Genomic DNA, 23,459 nt, shown 5'->3' on the forward strand with positions numbered 1-23,459 from the left:
ACCCTGTTTTTTAAAGAAAAGCTCACTTGGTTCCTTACATGTCTTTTAGAGAATTTTCTCAGCTTTCTAACAAACCCAAAATCATCAAAATCGGTTTTAAAATGGATCTACAAAGAAAAAGCTTTTGAGTTGGTAACTTCCCTTGGTAAATCCATAAATAAAAGTCCTCTGCAGTCTTAACTCTATTCTGCAATATACTTAAATCCCACCAAGAGGAAATATTGCTACAAAAAAAAGAAAAAAAAAAGAAAATTGCATAGAGCCGCCCCTTAAAATCCTGGTTGATGTGTGGCTGTAGCCAGAAGAAGCAATACACAATAGCAAAATAGAGATTTATCCACATGGCAAGACCATGCCCTTTGCAAAAGGCGGGTCTGATGCAATCCTCTTGTGCAGCACCTGCTCACTTTAAAGCACCATCACAATGCACATGAGAATTGGCCCCAAAGTCTCATTGGATGCCTCCTGGGTTACTGCTCCTTCCCCATAGACAATCTCCCAAAAAAGAGAGAGAAAATTGTACAGAGTGGAAAACGAGTCAAGTTTTCCCCAATTCAATATATAGTTTTGTGCACAAAATCCTCCTCAACAGAAAAACCACCTTCCACGCCCCACCCCCTTTACCACCCCTTTACCAGCCAAAAGCTCACCCACAAAGCAAAAGCTCCCTCAAAATGAGAAACTTTAAGGCGACTGTGCAGGAGCATCCGAGAGATGGATCCCTGGGTGGGTTGTACTTGCATCTCCAGAGTGCATCGTCTCCAGACGCAGGGGATGCGCACTGTAGGGCTGCTAAAGCGGAATGAGGGGAACCAGTACCGCCACACAAACCCAATACCTCCCCCTATATTAGCATCAGCATCAAGGGGTCCACCTATTATTTTATTCTTATAAATATTTTAATTTTTTATTTATTTATTTATTTATTTTTTAAAATCAATTCAAAACGGATTCTGAGAAAACGATTGTTCAAAAGCTTTTTAAACAAAAATTTCCCATAAATCGAAATTCAATTTGGATTTAGATAAAGTTATGATCATTATTGTCCTAAAAAAAATTCTCCAAAAATATATCTTAGAAGAAAGTTGACCGGTAAACTTATCGAAAAATAAAGAAAATTCCAATTGAGAGAGCTTTAGAAGCTTTTTGCAAGGTCCTGCTCAAAAATTCACCATAAATCCAATTTAAATCCGATTTTGATGATTTTGAGTTTGTTAGAAAGCTGAGAAAATTCTCTAAAAGACACCTAAGGAACCAAGTAAGCTTTTCTTTGAAAAACACGGACAGGAAAATGATTGAAAATTGAAAGAAATTGTTCTTGAGGGAGCTTTTGAAGCTTATGGCAAGGTTTCACTGGAAAATTCACTTTAAGTCCAATTTAAATCCGATTATGATGATTTTGGGTTCGTTAGAAATCTGAGAAAATTCTCTAGAAAACAGCATAGAAGAAAATTGACCGGAAAACTTATCGAAAATTAAATAAAATTCCTATTAAGAGAACTTTAGAAGCTTATTGCACGGTCTTGATCAAAAATTCACCATAAATCCAATTCAAATCCGATTTTGATGATCTTTGGTGTTCTGGAAAGATGAGGTAATTCTCTAAAAGACGCGTCAGGTACCAACTGAGCTTTTCTTTGAAAAACACGATCAGAAAAATGGTTGAAAATTGAAAGAAATTCTTCTTGAGGGAGATTTAGAAGCTTATTGCAAGGTTTCACTGGAAAATTCACGATAAATCCATTTTAAATCCAATTTTGATGATTTTGAGTTTATAAAAAAGCTGAGAAAATTCTCTAAAAGACACGTAAGGAAAAAAGTGAGCTTTTCTCGAAAAACAGGGTCAGGAAAAGCATTAAAAATTGAAAGAAATTGTTCTTGAGGGAGCTTTAGAAGCTTATTGCAAGGTTTTTGTCTGGAAAATTTAGATTAAATCCAATTTAAGTCCGATTTTTATGATTTTAGATTCATTAAAAAGCTTAGAAAATTCTCAAAAAGACAACTTAGAAGAAAATTGACCGGAAAGCTTATCGAAAATGAAAGAAAATTCTTAATAAGAGAGCTTTATAAGCTTTTTGCAAGGTCTTGCTCAAATATTCAATTTAAATCCAATTTAAATCCGATTTTGATGATTTTGCGTTTATTAGAAAGCTGAGAAAATTCTCTAAACGAAACGCAAGGAACCAAATGAGCTTTTCCTTGAAATACAGGCTCTGAAAAGCATTGAAAATTGAAAGAAATTGTTCTAAATGGAGCATTAGAAGCTTATTGCAAGGTTTCACTGGAAAATCCATTTTAAATCCAATTTAAATCCGATTTTGATGATTTTGGGTTTGTTAGAAAGCTGAGAAAATTCTCAACAAGACACGTAAGGAACCCAGTGAGCTTTCCTTTGAGAAACAGGGTCAGGAAAAGCATTCAAAATTGAAAGAAATTTGTTCTAGATGGAGCTTTAGAAGCTTATTGCAAGATTTCACTGGAAAATTCACCCTAAATCCAATTTAAATCCGATTTTGATGATTTTAGGCATTGTGAAAAGCTGTGAAAATTCTCTGAAATACATTAAAAGATTTCGATAGGGCTTTTCTTGGTGGAAATTTCCTCAAAATCATGCTCAAACTTGAGAAGATCAAATGAAGAAAATATCCTTAGGGCAAAATCCAATTTCAATCCAAATTTTGATAATCCTGGTGGCTCTAAGCTCACAAAGTTTTCAAAAGAGACCTTCTAAGGCAGCAAAAGGTAGCTTTTCTCGGTGGAAATTGTCTGAAAGTCGCCACAAAGTGCTTTGATGAATGTTTCAAAGGACCTTCTGCAAGGTTTCACTGGAAAATTCACCTTAAATCCAATTTAAATCCGATTTCCATAACTTTGAATGATTTGGAAAGCTGAGAAAATTCTCTACAAGACACTTGAGGAATCAAGGGGGCTTTTTCTGAAGAAAAGTCACCAGGGTTATGATAGGAAATCTAAATAAATTGTTCAGGAGAAAACTTATCAAAAAGATTATTGCTGAATTTTCTTTCATAATTCACGGTAAATTAAATTTGAGGCCGTTTTTGATGATTTTAGCCTTGTTGGAGGAAAGCTGAGGAACTGCAAAAAAAGCTTTCCTTGGAGAAAATGATGTTTAAAAGTTTCCTTTTGAAGCTTTCCATTTGGATTTACTGCAAAGTTTTACTTGCAACTTTACAAGAGAAAAAAAATCAAATTTCAATTCGATTTTGATAATTTTTGGTTCCTTATGAGGTCGTGGAGATTGTCTAGTAAATGTTTTTCTTTGAAAAAAATAATTTTCTTCGAGAAAATTGATGATAATTACCTTGAAAGTTTCCTTTTATACCGTCTTAAAGGGTTTTCTGCAAGATTTCGATTAGAAATTCGCAATAAATCCAACTTCAAACCGATATTAATGATTTCCAACGAGTTTAGAAACCCAAGAAAATTTCTTATAAAACACAAAAGTATTGAGAAATGGCTTTTCTTATGGAAAATTGCTGAAAAATAGCTTCAAAGTTGCTTTTTAAACCTTCTTTGTAAGCATCTTGCAAAGTTAATGGTTTAGATTCATTATTTATTCAATTCTGAACCGTTTTTGATGACTTTAGGTATTTTTGGGAGGCTGAGAAAAATCTGGAAAAGTCAGTATATGCCCGGAAAATATTTTTTCAGGGAGAAATTGGTAATAATAATCTTTAAAGCTCTATTTAAACTTTTTTAGATTAAAAAAGATCGCCAAAGGTGTTAATATCCAAACCGTTTTTGATGATTTTTGGTGTTTTGGGATACAGGGGAAATTTTCAATGTTGGAAAATTGTTTTTCCATTTAGAAATTAATAATAATAACTTTTAATGCTTTATGTGAACCTTCTTCGGCAAAGTTTGAGGTTTAAATTCACCATTTGCAGAATTCTAGACCGATTTCAAGACCAATTTGCATGGTTTTAGGCGTTTTGGAAAGCCGGGGAAATTCTCTAGAAAATCTCCTTAAAGTGAAAAATATAAATTGACAATAATAGACTTGAAAGTTTTACTTTAAATCTTTTTTGCGATTCTTCTTCTGCAAAGTTTCAGTTTAAAATGTTACAATAAATCCAATTCTAAACCGTTTTTGATGATCTTTGGTGTTTTTGGAAGCTGGGGAAATTCTGCAAAAGTCAGTATATCGCCAAGATACTTTTTTCCGGGGAGAAATTATTAACAAGTAACTTTAAAGTTCTATTTAAACTTTTTTTCAGTAAGGCTTTCAGTAATAAAGTTCCGCAAAGATGTAAATCTAAACCGTTTTTGATAATTTTAGAAGTTTTGACAAGCTAGCTTTTCTTTTTTTTGGATATTGGTAATAAATAACGTTTAAAGTTTCCTTTAAATCGTTAAATTTTGTTCTTCTTCAAAGTTTCAGTGAAAAACAATTCCACAATAAATCCATTTTCAGTCCGATTTTAATGATTTTAAGCACTTTGAAAATCTAAGGAAATTTTCAAGAAAACTTTCGAACGATGGAAAATGATTTTTCTATGCGGAAATTGATGATAGTAACCTTTAAAGTTTCCTTTAAAGCTTCAAAGTTTCCGTGAAAAACAATTCACCAAAAATTCATTTCCAAAGCGATTTTCATGATTTTAGGCATTTTGGAAAGCTAAGGAAATTTTAAAGAAAATTCTCATACGATGAAAAATGGTTTTTCTAGGTGGAAATTGCTAATAATAACCTTTAAAGTTTCTCTTTAAACCTTCAAAGTTTCAGTGAAAAACAATTCACCAAAAATCCATTTCCAAACCGATTTTCATGATTTTTGGCATTTTGGAAAGCTAATGGAATTTTCAAAAAAACTTTCAAAGGATGGACAATGGTTTTCCTTGTTGAAAATTGATGATAGTAACGTTTGAAGTTCCCTTTAAGTCTTCAAAAGCTTCAGTGAAAAACAATTCACCAAAAATCCATTTTCAGTCCGATTTTCATGATTTTAGGCATTTTGGAAAGCTAATGGAATTTTCAAGAAAACTTTCAAACGATGGAAAATGGTTTTTCTTGGTGGAAATTGCTAATAGTAACGTTTGAAGTTTCCTTTAAATCTTTAAAGTTTCAGTGAAAAACAATTCCACAATAAATCCATTTTCAGTCCGATTTTCATGATTTTAAGCACTTTGAAAATCTAAGGGAATTTTCAAGAAAACTTTCGAACGATGGAAAATGATTTTTCTAGGCGGAAATTGATGATAGTAACCTTTAAAGTTTCCTTTAAAGCTTCAAAGTTTCAGTGAAAAACAATTCACCAAAAATCCATTTTCAGTCCTATTTTCATGATTTTATACATTTTGGAAAGCTAAGGAAATTTTCAAGAAAACTTTCAAAGGATGGAAAATTGTTTTCCTTGATGAAAAATTGATGATAGTAGCCTTTAAAGTTTCCTCTAAGTCTTCAAAGTTTCAGTGAAAAACAATTCCACAATAAATCCATTTCCAAACCGATTTTCATGATTTTAGGCATTTTCGAAACCCAGGGGAATTTTCAAGAAAACTCTCAAACGACGGAAAATGGTTTTTCTAGGTGGAAATTGATGATAGCGACGTTTGAAGTTTCCTTTAAATCTTCAAAGTTTCAGTCAAAAACAATTCCACAATAAATCCATTTCCAAACCGATTTTCATGATTTTAGGCATTTTGGAAACCTAAGGAAATTTTCAGGAAAACTGCTAAACGATGGAAAATTATTTTCCTTGGTGGAAATTGCTAATAGTAACGTTTGAAGTTTCCTTTAAATCTTTAAAGTTTCAGTGAAAAACAATTCACCAAAAATCCATTTTCAGTCCGATTTTCATGATTTTATACATTTTAGAAACCTAGGGAAATTTTCAAGAAAACCTTCAGTCGATGGAAAATGGGTTTTCTTCGGTGGAAATTGATGATAGGAGCTTTCAAAGTTTCTCTTTAGATCTTCAAAGTTTCAGTGAGAAATAATTAAACAATAAATCCATTTCCAAACCGATTTTAATGATTTTTCCACCGTGGAAAAGCTGTGAAAATTCTGGAAAATTCTTTAGAATTTGAAGTAAAAGTTGGAAAATTGAGATATTGACCCCTTGAATGGCGCATCTCTGATTTTCCGTTGAGGAAAAGTCCTGGAGACAAGGAAAAAAGGGGTGGGAAACTGTTCTGTTGCGGGGGAAAAATTGGGGAAGGGGCAAGTGGAGAGGGGTGAAGGGGGGTGGAGAGGGGTTATGCGAGGGTGGGAAAATGCTGTTGTATTTTGATATGGTTTGAGGGTGATGATGCTATTACTTGTAAATGTTTAGTGTGTTGTGTTCTCAAATATTGTGTGTGTGCATTGTGTTGCTTGTGCCTCCCTTTTAAAACACTAGTACTTATTTGACTTCAACCATGCCAAGAAGCAACATCCCCAACAATGTTGTATTACTTTTCAACAAAAAAAAAATTAACTATACATCTTCTTCTTATTTTTAAAAATAAAAAAAATATCTTGTTCTAAATAAATTTCTCAAATAAAAAAACCTGAAAGTTTGAGAACGATAACTAAAAAACAAAAAATATAAATAAATAAATAAATAAACAATACTTCGTGGTGAAATATAGTTAAAAATAGAAAGTTTATAAGTTTTTCTGTGTGCCAAAAATAAAAACCAATAAATAAAAGTGATTAAAAAGAACATTGAAGTGCAATTTATTTAATTTAATTTCCGTTTTTTCGTGAATTTTCTGTGCTACCCTTGGAAAATTCTTCTCCAAAAAAAAAAAGGAAAATTAATTGAGGAAAGGAAAACCTACCTCAACTTGTGATATGGTGTCTCTGGGGATTTTTTTGCCAATTTCACCCCAAATTCAAAGAATTCAAACAAACTAAATGGCTATTGCATCAACTGTTCAGGTAAATTGAATTAAATTTAAAGGAAAAACAACAAAAAAACGAACAAATCTAACCCCAAAAATTGATTGTGCGCCCACTGACCACCCCCAATTCCCCAACTCCCACCAACATTTATCCCACAAATTTGAACTAAAGTGCGTGTACCATTTGTGTGATGCTATTTAAGTGGGGTTGTGCGTTTGATTTAAACCTCCAAACCACCCCAAAAAAAACGGAATGCGAAGGGGGAAGGATCAAAGCGACATGCACACACTCCCCCCTCTCTCCCCTAACCATATCACCCACTTTTCCACGCAATTTTCCACCCAAAAAAAAAAGAGAAACACATCATTATAACAAAGTCAACTCTTCATTTTTGGGACACTTTCAATTGCCGATGGGAAATCTTGAGGAAAAATGCATTGTCCTTCTTCGGAATTTTCTCAGAATTTCCAGAATTTATCTCAGTTTTCCGAGAAAATACCTCAAGATAATTAAAATCGGTCTCATGGCAAATAAAAACCTGAAACTTTGCAGAAGAAGAATACTCTAAGAAAGTACACAAGCAACTTTAAAGGCTATTATCATCAATTTCCACCTGGAAAAATCATTTTTCATCCTTTGAAAGTTTTCTGGAAAATTCTCTTAGCTTTCCAAAATGCCTAAAATTATGAAAATCGGTTTGGAAATGAATTTTTGGTGAATTGTTTTTCACTGAAACTTTGAAGGTTTAAAGAGAAACTTTATAGGTTATTATTAGCTATTTCCACCAAGAAAAACTATTTTCTATCCTTTTAGAGTTTTCTTGAAAATTCCTTTAGCTTTCCAAAATGCCTAAAATCATGAAAATCGGTTTGGAAATGAATTTTTGGTGAATTGTTTTTCACTGAAACTTTGAAGAATTAAAGGAAACTTTAAAGGCTATTATTAGCAATTTACACAATGAAAAATCATTTTTCATCGTATGAGAATTTTCTTGAAAATTTCCTTAGCTTTCCAAAATGCCTAAAATCATGAAAATCGGACTGAAAATGAATTTATGGTGAATTGTTTTTCACTGAAACTTTGAAGATTTACAGGGAAACTTTATAGGTTATTATTAGCTATTTCCACCAAGAAAAATCATTTTTCATCGTATGAGAATTTTCTTGAAAATTTCCTTAGCTTTCCAAAATGCCTAAAATCATGAAAATCGGACTGAAAATGAATTTATGGTGAATTGTTTTTCACGGAAACTTTGAAGCTTTAAAGGAAACTTTAAAGGTTACTATCATCAATTTCCGCATAGAAAAATCATTTTCCATCGTTCGAAAGTTTTCTTGAAAATTCCCTTAGATTTTCAAAGTGCTTAAAATCATGAAAATCGGACTGAAAATGGATTTATTGTAATTTTCTTCACTGAAACTTTGAAGAAGAACAAGATTTTAGCGATTTAAAGGAAACTTTAAAGGTTATTTATTACCAATATCCAAAAAAAAGAAAAGCTAGCTTGTCAAAACTTCTAAAATTATCAAAAACGGTTTAGATTTACATCTTTGCGAAACTTTATTACTGAAAGCCTTACTATAAAAAAGTTCAAATGCAACTTCAAAGCTTGTTTTTACCAATTTCTCCTTAGAAAAAAGTATCCTGGCGATATGCTGACTTTTACAGAATTTTCCCAACTTCCCAATACACCAAAGATCATCAAAAACGGTTTAGAATTGGATTTATTGTAACATTTTAAACTGAAACTTTGCAGAAGAAGAAGACTAAAAAGTATTAAAAAAAAACTTTCAATGCTATTATTGTCAATTTATATTTTTCACTTTAAGGAGATTTTCTAGAGAATTTCCCCAGCTTTCCAAAACGCCTAAAACCATGCAAATTGGTCTTGAAATCGGTCTAGAATTCTGCAAATGGTGAATTTAAACCTCAAACTTTACCGAAAAGGTTCACATAAAGCATTAAAAGTTATTATTATTAATTTCTACCTAGAAAAACAATTTTCCAACATTAAAAATTTCTCATGTATCCCAAAAACACCTGAGATCATCAAAAACGGTTTGGATATTAACACCTTTGGCGATCTTTTTTAATCTAAAAAAGTTTAAATAGAGCTTTAAGGATTATTATTACCAATTTCTCCCTGAAAAAATATTTTCCGGGCATATACTGACTTTTCCAGATTTTTCTCAGCCTCCCAAAAATACCTAAAGTCATCAAAAACGGTTTTGGATTGAATAAATAATGAATCTAAACCATTAACTTTGCAAGATGCTTACAAAGAAGGTTTAAAAAGCAACTTTGAAGCTATTTTTCAGCAATTTTCCATAAGAAAAGCCATTTCTCAATACTTTCGTGTTTTATAAGAAATTTTCTTGGCCTTCTAAACTCGTTGGAAATCATTAATATCGGTTTCAAGTTGGATTTATTGGGAATTTCTAATCGAAATCTTGCTGAAAACCCTTTAAGACGGTATAAAAGGAAACTTTCAAGGTAATTATCATCAATTTTCTCGAAGAAAATTATTTTTTTCAAAGAAAAACATTTACTAGACAATCTCCACGACCTTATAAGGAACCAAAAATTATCAAAATCGGTTTGAAATTTGATTTTTTTTCTCTTGTAAAGTTCCAAGTAGAACTTTGCAGTAAATCCAAATGGAAAGCTTCAAAAGGAAACTTTTAATCTTCATTTTCTCCAAGGAAAGCTTTTTTTGCAGTTCCTCAGCTTTCCTCCAACAAGCCTAAAATCATCAAAAACGGGCTCAAATTCAATTTACCATGAATTATGAAAGAAAATTCTGCAATAATCTTTTTGAAGTTTTCTCCTGAACAATTTATTTAGATTTTCTATCATAACCCTGGTGATTTTTCTTCAGGAAAAACTGCCTTGATTCCTTAAGTGTCTTGTAGAGAATTTTCTCAGCTTTCCAAATCATTCAAAGTTAGTGAAATCGGGTTTAAATTGGATTTAAGGTGAATTTTCCAGTGAAACCTTGCAGAAGGTCCTTTCAAACATTCTTCAAAGCACTTTGTGGCAACTTTCTGTCAATTTCCTTCGAGGAAAAGCTACCTTCTGCTGCCTTAGAAGGTCTCTTTTGAAAACTTTCTGAGCTTAGAGGCACCAGGATTATCCAAATTTGGATTAAAATTGGATTTTGCCCTAAGGATATTTTCTTCATTTGATCTTCTCAAGTTTGAGCATGATTTTGAGGAAATTTCCACCAAGAAAAGCTCCATCGAAACCTTTGAATATATTTCAGAGAATTTTCACAGATTTTCACAATGCCTAAAATCATCAAAATCGGATTTAAATTGGATTTAAAGTGAATTTTCCAGTGAAACCTTGCAATAAGCTCCTAAAAGTATCTTCTGAACAATGTTTTTCAATTTTCAACAATTGTCTTGTTGATTTTCTTTGAGGAAAAGTTCATGTGGTTCCTTACAAGTCTTACAGGGAATTTTCTGAGCTTACTATTGGATTTGTGGTGAATTTTTGAGCAAGACCTTGCAGTAAGCTTAAAAAGCCCCATTTAGAACAAATTTCTTTCAATTTTCAATGCTTTTCCTGACCCTGTTTTTCAAAAAAAAGCTTACTTGGTTCCTTACGTGTCTTTTAGAGAATTTTCTCAGCTTTCAAAGAAACCCAAAATCATCAAAATCGGACTTAAATTGAATTTATGGTGAATTTTCCAGTGAAACCTTGCAAAAAAGCTTCTAATGCTCCCTCAAGAAGTATTTCCTTCAATTTTCAATCACTTTCCTGACCCTCTTTTTCAAAGAAAAACTCATCTGGTTTCTTACGTGTCTTTTAGAGAATTTTCTCAGCTTTCTAACAAACCCAAAATCATCAAAATCGGATTTTAATTGGATTTATGGTGAATTTTTTAGCAAGACCTTGCAATAAGCTTCAAAATCTCCATTTAGGACAAATTTCTTTCAATTTTCAATCATTTTCCTGACCCTGTTTTTCAAAGAAAGGCTCACTTAGTTCATTGTCTGTCTTTTATAGAATTTTCTCAACTTTCTAAGAAATTCAAAATCATCAAAATCGGATTTAAATTGGATTTATGGTGAATGTTTGAAAAAGACCTTGTGATAAGCTTCAAAAGCCTCATTTAGAACAAATTTCTTTCACTTTTGAACGTTTTTCCTGACCCTGTTTTTCCAAGAAAAGCTCACTTGGTTCCTTACGGGTCTTTTAGAGAATTTTCTCAGCTTTCAAAAAAACCCAAAATCATCAAAATCGGACTTAAATTGGATTTAAGGTGAATTTTCCAGTGAAACCTTGCAATTAGCTTCTAAAGCTCCCTAAGAGCAATTTCTATCAATTTTCAATCATTTTCCTGACCCTGTTTTTCAAAAAAAAAGCTCACTTGGTTCCTTACGTGTCTTATAGAGAATCTTCTCAGCTTTCTAACAAACTTAAAATCATCAAAATCAGACTTAAATTGGATTTATGTTGAATATTTGAAAAAGACCTTGTGATAAGCTTCAAAAGCCCCATTTAGAACAAATTTCTTTCACTTTTGAACGCTTTTCCTGACCGTGTTTTTCCAAGAAAAGCTCACTTGGTTCCTTACGACTCTTTTAGAGAATTTTCTCAGCTTTCTAACAAACCTAAAATCATCAAAATCGGACTTAAATTGGATTTAAGGTGAATTTTCCAGTGAAACCTTGTAATAATCTTCTAAACCTTTCTTAATAGGAATTTTCTTTAATTTTCGATAAGTTTTCCGGTCAATTTTCTTCCAAGATGTATTTTCGGTGAATTTTCTCGGATAAAATGCACCCAATTGAGGATTTTCTCATCTTACCAAAAGGCAATAGAGGGGAAAATTTTGCTTTTCCCCAGTGCATTTTCCACTGCCGTCGGGTTGAGTGGTAAAAGCAACATTTTCCACCCTATGTTGGTGTTTTTCCCACCAAATTTTCACCAAATTCCACCTCATTTTGACTAAAATGAAAATTTGCATCAATTGTGTTTGGAAATTATATTTAAAAAAAATTATAGACAGAAGATCAATTAAAGAAAAATTGACGATATCGTCGTTTCAGTCAGCAATTGTCAGATGTATAAAATAGACATTTTATTGCCTGTCTAAATTTTTTTTTGAGATTTAAGGTACCCCTTTTCTTGTGAGAGTCTTTTGCGAAAATTTATTTGTTGGATGTTGTTTTTTTTTCTTTGCTGTAAAATATTGTAAATGTTAGGGGAGGAGAGGGGGAAGGAGGAAAACTTTAGAGGAAAAAAAAAAGTCGATTATTGGGCAAGTGAAATGCCTTTTTATTCATCCTAACGACTATCGTTTGAACACGTCCCAGCCGTTTACTTGAGGAAAAATGTATTGAAGAAGCATTTGGGGAAAAACTCATGTGTTGGATGTAAATCATGGGGCTCTGATGCTGCTATTTTCCGGCGGGAAAATGCATAAGGAGCAGGGAGATGGAGTTTAATGGAAAATGATAGATTTTCCACTTTGATGGTGGGACTAAAGTAGTCCTACTTTGCAATTTGGCTGTTTTTGAGTTTGTTTTTTTTTAAAAGAAAACGTTAAATAAAAGAAGTAGGGTAAAGTGGTACAATTTGGACAGGGCTTTTTGTCTCGATAAATTTAGTGCTTCATTTTTATTTGTATATTTTTAATGCTTTAGTTTTATAATTTGGTTCCTTGTGCTTAAAACCAAATTTTGTACTGTATTTATCAAGAAAAAAGCCATGTCCAAATTGTACCGGCAAATTGTCCAAATTGTAACACTAATTCCAAATTATACACTTTACCCTACTAATTGTTTTTTGGTTTCTTTTTGTTTTTTTGTAAACAGAATGCCACCCTCGAGCGCGTTCTCAAGGAACGTCAGATGGAAATGGATGAATCATGGCATAGACTTGAGGTGGTTGATCGTGGTATTGATTTGGAATTAAATCTAACAACATCTGGCTACCTCAATGTGCCCCAAACACCAACAACTAATTCAAATGACGACTGCATGGATCACATTGGTGCTACAAATAATTCAACCTGTGACACTAAATCACCCCAACAACCACCCAAAGATTCACAAACAGGTAAGGCAATCCTTATTTATTTCTTTTGAATTTTTTTAAAAAAAAGAAAAACAAACAAATAGCCAACGGCGACGAATCCAGTGGACAAGTTGAAACGACCAACGAAGAGACAAAGTTCTACCTGGACACAAGTCGAAGTGTGGACTCACGTGGATCACCAGGTACAACAGTTCCCCCCGAAGACGATGCCATGCAACGGACAGAAGTGTCCAGAAAGTCTCCAAGGCCCCATCCACAGCACATTTTGCAGACGCGTCTGCAGCAGCAACAGCAACACTTTCAGATGCAGCAACTACTTCAGCAGCACGTCTTCACGCCCACGCAACTCCAGCAGCTAATGAAGCATCATACCTTCTATATGGTAAGGTCCCCAAATGATCCAGGACCCCCGTATCCTCTACTTTACGAGAGAAGATTTCTCTCCGTGACACTTTCTCCTATTTTTCCAACCTTACCACTCTCCGTATCAACGAAAATCAGAGAGAATCAGGTGAGATTTTCGTGTGGAACTCCTTGTGGAAATCGTTTTTTTTTTTACATTCCGCGCGCTGTTTTTTGTCGCAAAAAACACTCAATACTGAAGTAATTATAAATTCAATGAATTAACCCTTTAAGGACGATTGGTACACCGGTGTCCCATAAAGAAAATATTTTTTTTTACTTTATGTCTGTACATAATTATACAAAGACGTCTCAACAAGACACGTAAGGAACCCAGTGAGCTTTCCTTTGAGAAACAGGGTCAGGAAAAGCATTCAAAATTGAAAGAAATTTGTTCTATATGGAGCTTTAGAAGCTTATTGGAAGGTTTCACTGGAAAATTCACCATAAATTGAATTTAAATCAGATTTTGATGATTTTGAGTTTGTTATAAAACTGAAAAAAATCTCTATAAGACACGTAAGGAACCAAGGGAGCTTTTCCTTGAAAGACAGTGTCAGGAAAAATGATTGAAAATTGAAAGAAATTTGTTCTAAATGGAGATTTTGAAGCTTATTGCAAGGTCTTGCTCAAATGTTCAACATAAATCCAATTTAAGTCCGATTTTGATGATTTTAAGTTTGTTAGAAAGCTGAGAAGATTCTCTATAAGACGCGTCAGGTACCAAGTGAGCTTTTCTTTGAGAAACAGGGTCAGGAAAAGCATTGAAAATTGAAAGAAATTTGTCCTAAATGGAGATTTTGAAGCTTATTGCAAGGTCTTGCTAAAAAATTCACCATAAATCCAATTAAAATCCGATTTTGATGATTTTGGGTTTCCTAGGAAGCTGAGAAAATTCTCTAAAAGACACTTAAAGAATCAATTGAGCTTTTCTTTGAAAAACAGTGTCAGGAAAATGATTGAAAATTGAATGAAATTTGTTCTAAATGGAGATTTTGAAACTTATTGCAAGGTCTTGCTCAAATGTTCAACATAAATCTAATTTAAGTCCGATTTTGATGATTTTAAGTTTGTTAGAAAGCTGAGAAGATTCTCTGTAAGACACGTAAGGAACCAAGTGAGCTTTTCTTTGAAAAACTGGATCAGGAAAAGCATTGAAAATTGAAAGAAATTTGTCCTAAATGGAGATTTTGAAGCTTATTGCAAGGTCTTGCTAAAAAATTCACCATAAATTCAATTTAAATCCGATTTTGATGATTTTGGGTTTGCTAGGAAGCTGAGAAAATTCTATAAAAGACACGTAAGAAACCAGATGAGCTTTTCTTTGAAAAACCGGGTCGGAAAAATGATTGAAAATTGAAGGAAATACTTCTTGAGGGAGCATTAGAAGCTTTTTTGCAAGGTTTCACTGGAAAATTCACCATAAATCCAATTTAAGTCCGATTTTGATGATTTTGGGTTTCCTAGGAAGCTGAGAAAATTCTGTAAAAGATACGTAAGAAACCAGATGAGCTTTTCTTTGAAAAAGAGGGTCGGAAAAATGATTGAAAATTGAAGGAAATACTTCTTGAGGGAGCATTAGAAGCTTTTTTGCAACGTTTCACTGGAAAATTCACCATAAATCCAATTTAAGTCCGATTTTGATGATTTTGGGTTTCCTAGGAAGCTGAGAAAATTCTGTAAAAGATACGTAAGAAACCAGATGAGCTTTTCTTGAAAAAGAGGGTCGGAAAAATGATTGAAAATTGAAGGAAATACTTCTTGAGGGAGCATTAGAAGCTTTTTTGCAACGTTTCACTGGAAAATTCACCATAAATCCAATTTAAGTCCGATTTTGATGATTTTGGGTTTCCTAGGAAGCTGAGAAAATTCTGTAAAAGATACGTAAGAAACCAGATGAGCTTTTCTTTGAAAAACCGGGTCGGAAAAATGATTGAAAATTGAAGGAAATACTTCTTGAGGGAGCATTAGAAGCTTTTTTGCAAGGTTTCACTGGAAAATTCACCATAAATCCAATTTAAGTCCGATTTTGATGATTTTGGGTTTCCTAGGAAGCTGAGAAAATTCTGTAAAAGATACGTAAGAAACCAGATGAGCTTTTCTTTGAAAAAGAGGGTCGGAAAAATGATTGAAAATTGAAGGAAATACTTCTTGAGGGAGCATTAGAAGCTTTTTTGCAACGTTTCACTGGAAAATTCACCATAAATCCAATTTAAGTCCGATTTTGATGATTTTGGGTTTCCTAGGAAGCTGAGAAAATTCTGTAAAAGATACGTAAGAAACCAGATGAGCTTTTCTTGAAAAAGAGGGTCGGAAAAATGATTGAAAATTGAAGGAAATACTTCTTGAGGGAGCATTAGAAGCTTTTTTGCAACGTTTCACTGGAAAATTCACCATAAATCCAATTTAAGTCCGATTTTGATGATTTTGGGTTTCCTAGGAAGCTGAGAAAATTCTGTAAAAGATACGTAAGAAACCAGATGAGCTTTTCTTGAAAAAGAGGGTCGGAAAAATGATTGAAAATTGAAGGAAATACTTCTTGAGGGAGCATTAGAAGCTTTTTTGCAACGTTTCACTGGAAAATTCACCATAAATCCAATTTAAGTCCGATTTTGATGATTTTGGGTTTCCTAGGAAGCTGAGAAAATTCTGTAAAAGATACGTAAGAAACCAGATGAGCTTTTCTTGAAAAAGAGGGTCGGAAAAATGATTGAAAATTGAAGGAAATACTTCTTGAGGGAGCATTAGAAGCTTTTTTGCAAGGTTTCACTGGAAAATTCACCATAAATCCAATTAAAATCCGATTTTGATGATTTTGAGTTTCCTAGGAAGCTGAGAAAATTCTGTAAAAGACACGTAAGAAACCAGATGAGCTTTTCTTTGAAAAACAGGGTCGGAAAAATGATTGAAAATTGAAGGAAATACTTCTTGAGGGAGCATTAGAAGCTTTTTTGCAACGTTTCACTGGAAAATTCACCATAAATCCAATTTAAATCCGATTTTGATGATTTTGAGTTTGTTAGAAAGGCGAGAAAATTCTCCAAAAATTATGTACAATAATTTATGTACAATGTAAAGTAGAAGGTTGAAGGAATCTAGAATATTTTTTGCAAGTCTCTAGCTATTTGATATGTTGTAAATATTTAAGCTGAAAAATGGCGAATTTTTAAATTATCAAATTCATAATTTATTTTATTTATTTTTTATACTTCCAATTTTTTTTTATCAAAACCCTTTTGGCAATAAAAACTAGAATACTCATACGTAATATTTTTCATTAAAGCGAAAAATATAATTCATTGGTATTGTCAGAAAAATTACTTAAATGTTTGGGCTATTTTTGTCCCTATTGTCCATAGAAGCACAAAATACACCGAATGAGACTCTGTTGGACTTTCCAAGGTTAAATGTAAAACTTATCATTGATTATGTTCATCAGTTTAATTTTTATTGTAGATTTTCAGTCCATAAAAAGTGTCTCGTCGTTAAAGGGTTAAATAATATTGTTACAATCTTTTATTTATCACTGAGAGAAATCCGAAAAAGTCAAAATAACATTCCGGAAATGTTAATTTTACCCTGCAGTATTGATCCGAAATCGGTGTAAATATTACCCTTTTTAGGTATATTGGGGGTTAAAGGTACCTTTTTTCATGTTAATTTTACCCGTAATAAGGTGTAAAATTAACATTAAAAAATGTTGATATATTTTTACACCTAAAAATGTTAAAGTTACGAGGAAAAAATGTTATTCGCACCCTCTTTTTTTTCTCAGTGTACAAACATAAAAAATACCCCTTTATATCAATATTTCACATTTTAACAATTTTTTCCGGACTCCAGATGAGTCAACAGGCCTGGAAATGTTTAGTTGACTTTATCGAGGTCCTACTGTAATATAAAAAAAAATAATAAACAATTTGGAAAATGATTGGTATCAAAATCAAATAGAAAAAAAGTTCGAAATTCCTGCACAGTTTTTTTTTAAGGAAAAAACTACATTGAAATTTATTATAAATATACGTAAATTGTATTTATTAAGTGAAATAATCATTTAAAAAACATTTAAAACTTTAAAAAACGCGATATTTTAATTTATTTGCTTATTTTCTATGTAAGGTAAAGTACCTTCTAGTCGGCCAGTTCCTTAACTCGACCAGTTGAATTATTTAACAATTTTTTTAACGTATTATAGTCAATTTCTATGAAATTTTCACTGATTTACGTTATATATAATATAATACACCTTATAATGTCAAATCGGTCGAGTTGAGACACCGGCCGACTACAGGGTACTTTACCTTAAATTAATCAAAATCTCACCGGGAATACCACTCGAGAATTCTCACCGGTTTTTTTAATGAGAAAATTTCCAATGGAAAATATCGTGGATACCAAATAGACGAGTTCCACACGGAGAGTTGGCTTTTTCCACAAAATAAAACTCTCACGTCTGGAGGATACGGCCCCAGGAAGTATGGATTCCCTAAGGGCCCAAATAGATTCACACTGACCCTAAGGCCGACTTCAGACTGGAGGTTTAGCCCAGTTCCCGAAGATCTCAAAAATCTTAATAACAAGCAACTTTATTGATTTTTTTTAAAAATATTTAATCTTTTAATATTTAATCCTAAACAACAATTTCCTAAAAAATCATACTTGATGAGGAATTAGAGGAGTTAAGCCAGATAGCTAAGCCTTAGGTCTGAAGCCCGTATAAAAGTGTTCTTCAGACTTAGAAGTTTAGCCATGTTTAGCCCAGTTTTCGAAGGTCTCAGAATCCCAAATAAATACCAACCAATTTTATTGCTTTTAATAGTCGAATCCTAAGTTAAAATTTTCCAAAAAATCTTGACTGATAAGAAAGTGTAGAGCAATTAAGCTATATGGCTAAGCCTTAGGTCTGAAGCCCCTATAGGGTCCCTAAGGTTTCCTAAGGTTCCTTAAATTCCGTATTAGAATCCCTTAGTTACCACAACTGTTGATCCAACCGACGATATATCCTATCTACTCCATTTTCCTTTGAAATTCTTTGACGAAAAATTATAAAAACAAAAGAAAAACAACAAAATATCTAATAGCATCAACCACCGCGTCCACCTACACAATTTGACGTTCAACGTAAACAACTGGAGGCCAATATGCAACAACTACAGGAGCAATTGCAAATGAATCTTCTGCAGCAGACCCATTTTATGCAACAGGACAAAGTATCACCCACGAGAAAGAGTAAAACAACTGGTATCTATACAACATCATCATCAGAAACATCAACAACAACCACAACAACAACAATTCAGCAACAACTTGTACTACAACAACAAGAACTTATACAACAATTGCAGATAATACAGAGGCAATATTTGGTACATCAGGGTATGAGTTTGCAGCCATTTTTGATGCCACAGCAAGGTTTGTTGTTGACTACAACCTACAACCCCCATCTTCTCTAACCCAATTAATCATCAATCAACACTCTGGATATTTCTTGCTTTCTCTTGTGCTTTTTTGTCTTTTTCAAAAAAAAAAGTATTTTGACTTAAAATCAAATTTTCAGATAACTAATTAACATTTTGAAAATATATAATTGATGAAAGATCTTAAATTCAAGACCTCAAGATAATCAACAAATATTTCTTTTGACTACAACAAATAAATCTAAAATGAAATCTACTACAACAAAAAAATTATAAATAAATAAATAAATATAGAAGTAAATGTCAAAAACAAAATTTTAGCCGGTTAGAGATCTATTGTAAAGGTAAGAGTTGATTGGTTAAATTTTGTAGATGACTACAACAATTTAAGATATTTCAAAAAAAAAACAAAAAAACACCAAAACAATATCCTTTTTTTGCGGGCAAAATGACTTGGGGTCTTGAATTTATTTTCTATTATTTTTATTTTTATTTTTTTTGAAATTACAAATTATTTTTTTAAGCAACAAAAAAAGAACAAGAATTGAAAAAAAGAATCATAAGAAAATATCCATTGAACGTTGAAAAGTTGTGCCTCAAGTTAATTGCAATTGAGCGTCCGCAAAGAAAGGATATAATTTGGTGTGGTCATAGTTGCAATTTTCTTGGACACAGCATTGAAATTTTGGAAATATATTAACAATTAATAAAGGTCTATAGAGGACAGTGAAGTTAGGTATAGAAGGGAGACCTCCGGAGGCATTCGATTTGCCCTTGGAAAGCCTTTAGATCGGATCAGGGTAGTCCGATGGACTAGTATGACCCATCATTGGAAAGGTCTTCCCCTCCCCTGCAACATACTAAAATTTCATCAAAATCGGTTAATAGAAACCAAAAATACAGTCCGGTCTAGTAATACCTCAAATCCGATCAAGAAATGTCTCATTGGAGCTCGGGTCAGGAAAGACAGATGGACTAGTATGACCCGTCATTGGGAAGGTCATCCCCTCCCCTGCAACATACTAAAATTTCATCAAAATCGGTTAATAGGAACCAAAGATACAGTCCGGTCTAGTAATACCTCAAATCCGATCAAGAAATATCTCATTGGAGCTCGGGTCAGGAAAGACAGAGGGACTAGTATGACCCGTCATTGGAAAGGTCATCCCCTCCCCTGCAACATACTAAAATTTCATCAAAATCGGTTAATAGGAACCAAAGATACAGTCCGGTCTATTAATACCTTAAGTCCGGTCAAGAAATATCTCACTGTAGCTCGGGTCAGGAAAGACAGAGGGACTAGTATGACCCGTCATTGGAAAGGTCATCCCCTCCCCTGCAACATACTAAAATTTCATCAAAATCGGTTAATAGGAACCAAAGATACAGTCCGGTCTAGTAATACCTCAAATCCGATCAAGAAATATCTCACTGTAGCTCGGGTCAGGAAAGACAGATGGACTAGTATGACCCGTCATTGGAAAGGTCATACCCTCCCCTGCAACATACTAAAATTTCATCAAAATCGGTTAATAGGAACCAAAGATACAGTCCGGTCTAGTAATACCTCAAATCCGATCAAGAAATATCTCATTGGAGCTCGGGTCAGGAAAGACAGAGGGACTAGTATGACCCGTCATTGGAAAGGTCATCCCCTCCCCTGCAACATACTAAAATTTCATCAAAATCGGTTAATAGGAACCAAAGATACAGTCCGGTCTATTAATACCTTAAGTCCGGTCAAGAAATATCTCACTGTAGCTCGGGTCAGGAAAGACAGAGGGACTAGTATGGGCCATTATTGGAATGGTCTTACCCTCTCCTGCAACATGCTAAAATTTCATCAAAATCGGTTAATAGGAACCAAAGATACAGTCCGGTCTAGTAATACCTCAAATCAGATCAAGAAATATCTCATTGGAGCTCGGGTCAGGAAAGACAGAGGGACTAGTATGACCCGTCATTGGAAAGGTCTTCCCCTCCCCTGCAACATACTAAAATTTCATCAAAATCGGTTAATAGGAACCAAAGATACAGTCCGGTCTAGTAATACCTCAAGTCCAGTCAAGAAATATCTCATTGTGTAATCGTGGAAAAAAAAACCCTACACTGAGAGAATTCCGAAAAAGTTAAAATAACATTCAGGAAATGTTAATTTTACCCTGCAGTATTGATCCGAAATCGGTGTAGATATTACCCTTTTTAGGTGTATTCACTGAGAAAAAAAAGAGGGTGCGATTAACTTTTTTTCCTCGTAACATTAACACTTTTTAGGTGTAAAAATATATCAACATTTTTTAATGTTAATTTTACACCTTTTTAAGGGTAAAATTAAGATGAAAAAGGGTTAATTTAACCCCTAATACACCCAAAAAGGGTCATATTTACACCGTTTTCATGCAATGTTATTTTAACTTTTTCGTATTTCTCCCAGTGTTAGGGGTTAAAGGTACCCTTTTTTCATGTTAATTTTACCCTTAATAAGATGTAAAATTAACATTAAAAAATGTTGATATATTTTTATACCTAAAAAGTGTTAAATTTCTGAGGAAAAAAATGTTAATCGCACCATCTTTTTTTTTCTCAGTGTATACAAAAATTTCACAGTCTTTCCTGTGAAAAAATCCTAGGACATTCCTACACTGAGAAAAAAAGAGGGTGCGATTAACATTTTTTCGTCATAGCATTAACACTTTTTAGGTGTAAAAATATATCAACATTTTTTAATGTTAATTTTACACCTTTTTAAGGGTAAAATGGGTAAAATTAACATGAAAAAAGGATAACTTTAACCCCTAATACACCTAAAAAGGGTATTATTTACACCGATTTCGGATCAATACTGCAGGGTAAAATTAACATTTCCGGAATCTTATTTTAACTTTTTCGGATTTCTCCCAGTGTTAGGGGTTAAAGTTATCCCTTTTTCATGTTAATTTTACCCTTAATAAGATGTAAAATTAACATTAAAAAATTTTGATATATTTTTATACCTAAAAAGTGTTAAATTTCTGAGGAAAAAAATGTTAATCGCACCATCTTTTTTTTTTCTCAGTGTATACAAAAATTTCACAGTCTTTCCTGTGAAAAAGTCCTAGGACATTCCCCTAAGAAGATTATTCCAAAGATCTATCACAGTCTATATCGATCTTGTCTTTTTTTTCTTTTGTTAATGTATTTCCAAAATAAATTTAAAAATAATTAAATTAAATAAACATGGGGAGAATTCTGCTTTGAAAGAATTGTCACTCAAGCCGGAACTCCCTGGTAAAAATATAATTTAGTAATAAATAAATAAATCATTCTGTGATTCTCAAAAGGTCTGATAAACAATCGTGACAGTGGAAGTCCGTGGAAAGTGGAAAGTCAGGAAAATCGTCCGATTGGTGGTCTCTATGCCAAGATGTTCAATGGGACAGATGATGGTGAGGCACCAACTGACACACAATCAATTGTGCCTGAAAATCCAGATGAACAGACGACAGGCCAGGAAGCTGGTGATAAATTTGCCACATTGCTCAATTCAATCTACATCAATCGACGTGATGAACTGGCAAATGCCCTAATGGGATCAAATTTATCATCTGGCAATATCCTAACTGAAGATCGAACATCCAGGGACCTGGCATCAGATGAAAAAAATTCAGGACATCCCCTATATGGGCATGGGATGTGCAAATGGCCAGGATGTGAAGTGATCTTTGATGATTTACCAACATTTACCAAGTGAGTTTGGGTTTGTACCATCGCTTTAAATAAAATTATAATCAATACGATTTTTTTTTTTTGAATCCTATTCCTATTCCAATTTGTTTTTAGGCACCTGAACTCGGAACATTGCCTCGATGATCGATCGACGGCACAGGTTCGGGTCCAGATGCAGGTGGTATCTCAACTTGAGATACATTTGCAGAAGGAGAGGGACAGACTGCAGGCCATGATGCATCATTTGCACATATCCAAACAACTTGGTACCATTGCAGAAGCACCCAAATTTACCCATTGCTCACCTACAATCCCAAATGCCATCTCATCAATGCCAATTAGGTCTCCTACCACCCATTCAGCCCCAAATGCCATTGGACCCATTCGTAGGCGTATCACGGACAAATCAACCCTATCACTGGCTGGAGGTTAGTGTCCTTACTTAAAATAAGAGTCAAAACAAAATAATTGTGTACTAATAAAAATCCCATTGATACCATGCACACAATGATACACCTCTTTTTCTTAAAAAAAAAATAAAATAAAAGGACTGCCCTATATGCTGGAAAGGGCCGGACTAGATGTTCAACAAGGTGCCTCTATCTTTAATAAATCTTTAATAAATAGGGGAGACTGGGGCAAAAAGTCACAAAACGGATATTTTATATTTTTTACGAGCTACCTATTTTTCTCTATTTTGTAAAGAAATACATTTATCGAGCCGATTGACTAAAAGGTAATTTTGTGATGATTCTCAAAAATACTGGGGCAAATAGTATCAGGAATGAGGTAAAACTATCACATTTTGTTTCTCTTTATTACGGGCTCCTGTGAATTTATAAAAATACCTAGATGACATATTTTCATTGGAAATTTATTGCTGTACATTTTTTGTAAATAGAGTTCACTCTATCTGAAAGAGATCTCGCCCGAAGTATAAGCTTAACTTTAACAGAATTTCTCCCAGTATTTCCCCTGAACTCCCCCAGGAAATTTTCATGTATCTCCGGTAGGAATTTTCCTCTTATGGAGAGAATT

At 33.4% G+C, this 23,459-nt stretch overlaps 1 protein-coding gene across 10 annotated transcripts in view; it reads left to right on the plus strand.

Annotated features, from left to right (window-relative positions):
• LOC129808740 (forkhead box protein P1) overlaps nt 1-23,459 on the plus strand; it is a 228,377-nt gene that overhangs the window by 181,863 nt on the left and 23,055 nt on the right. For 6 of the 10 annotated variants that reach the window (XM_055858549.1, XM_055858545.1, XM_055858548.1 and 3 more), the window contains exons 4-9: nt 12,675-12,918; nt 12,981-13,279; nt 18,381-18,711; nt 22,037-22,442; nt 22,536-22,849; nt 22,970-23,014. In XM_055858549.1, the coding sequence (XP_055714524.1) occupies nt 12,675-12,918; nt 12,981-13,279; nt 18,381-18,711; nt 22,037-22,442; nt 22,536-22,849; nt 22,970-23,014 (1,639 nt within the window). Of the gene's footprint in view, nt 1-6,246; nt 6,886-12,674; nt 12,919-12,980; nt 13,280-18,380; nt 18,712-22,036; nt 22,443-22,535; nt 22,850-22,969; nt 23,015-23,459 lie in introns of those variants that run through there. The other 4 variants (XM_055858551.1, XM_055858547.1, XM_055858552.1 and 1 more) reach the window with 3 other exon arrangements.

The sequence above is a fragment of the Phlebotomus papatasi genome, chromosome 5 (genome assembly GCF_024763615.1).
Source record: "Phlebotomus papatasi isolate M1 chromosome 5, Ppap_2.1, whole genome shotgun sequence".
Taxonomy (NCBI): Eukaryota; Metazoa; Arthropoda; class Insecta; order Diptera; family Psychodidae; genus Phlebotomus; species Phlebotomus papatasi.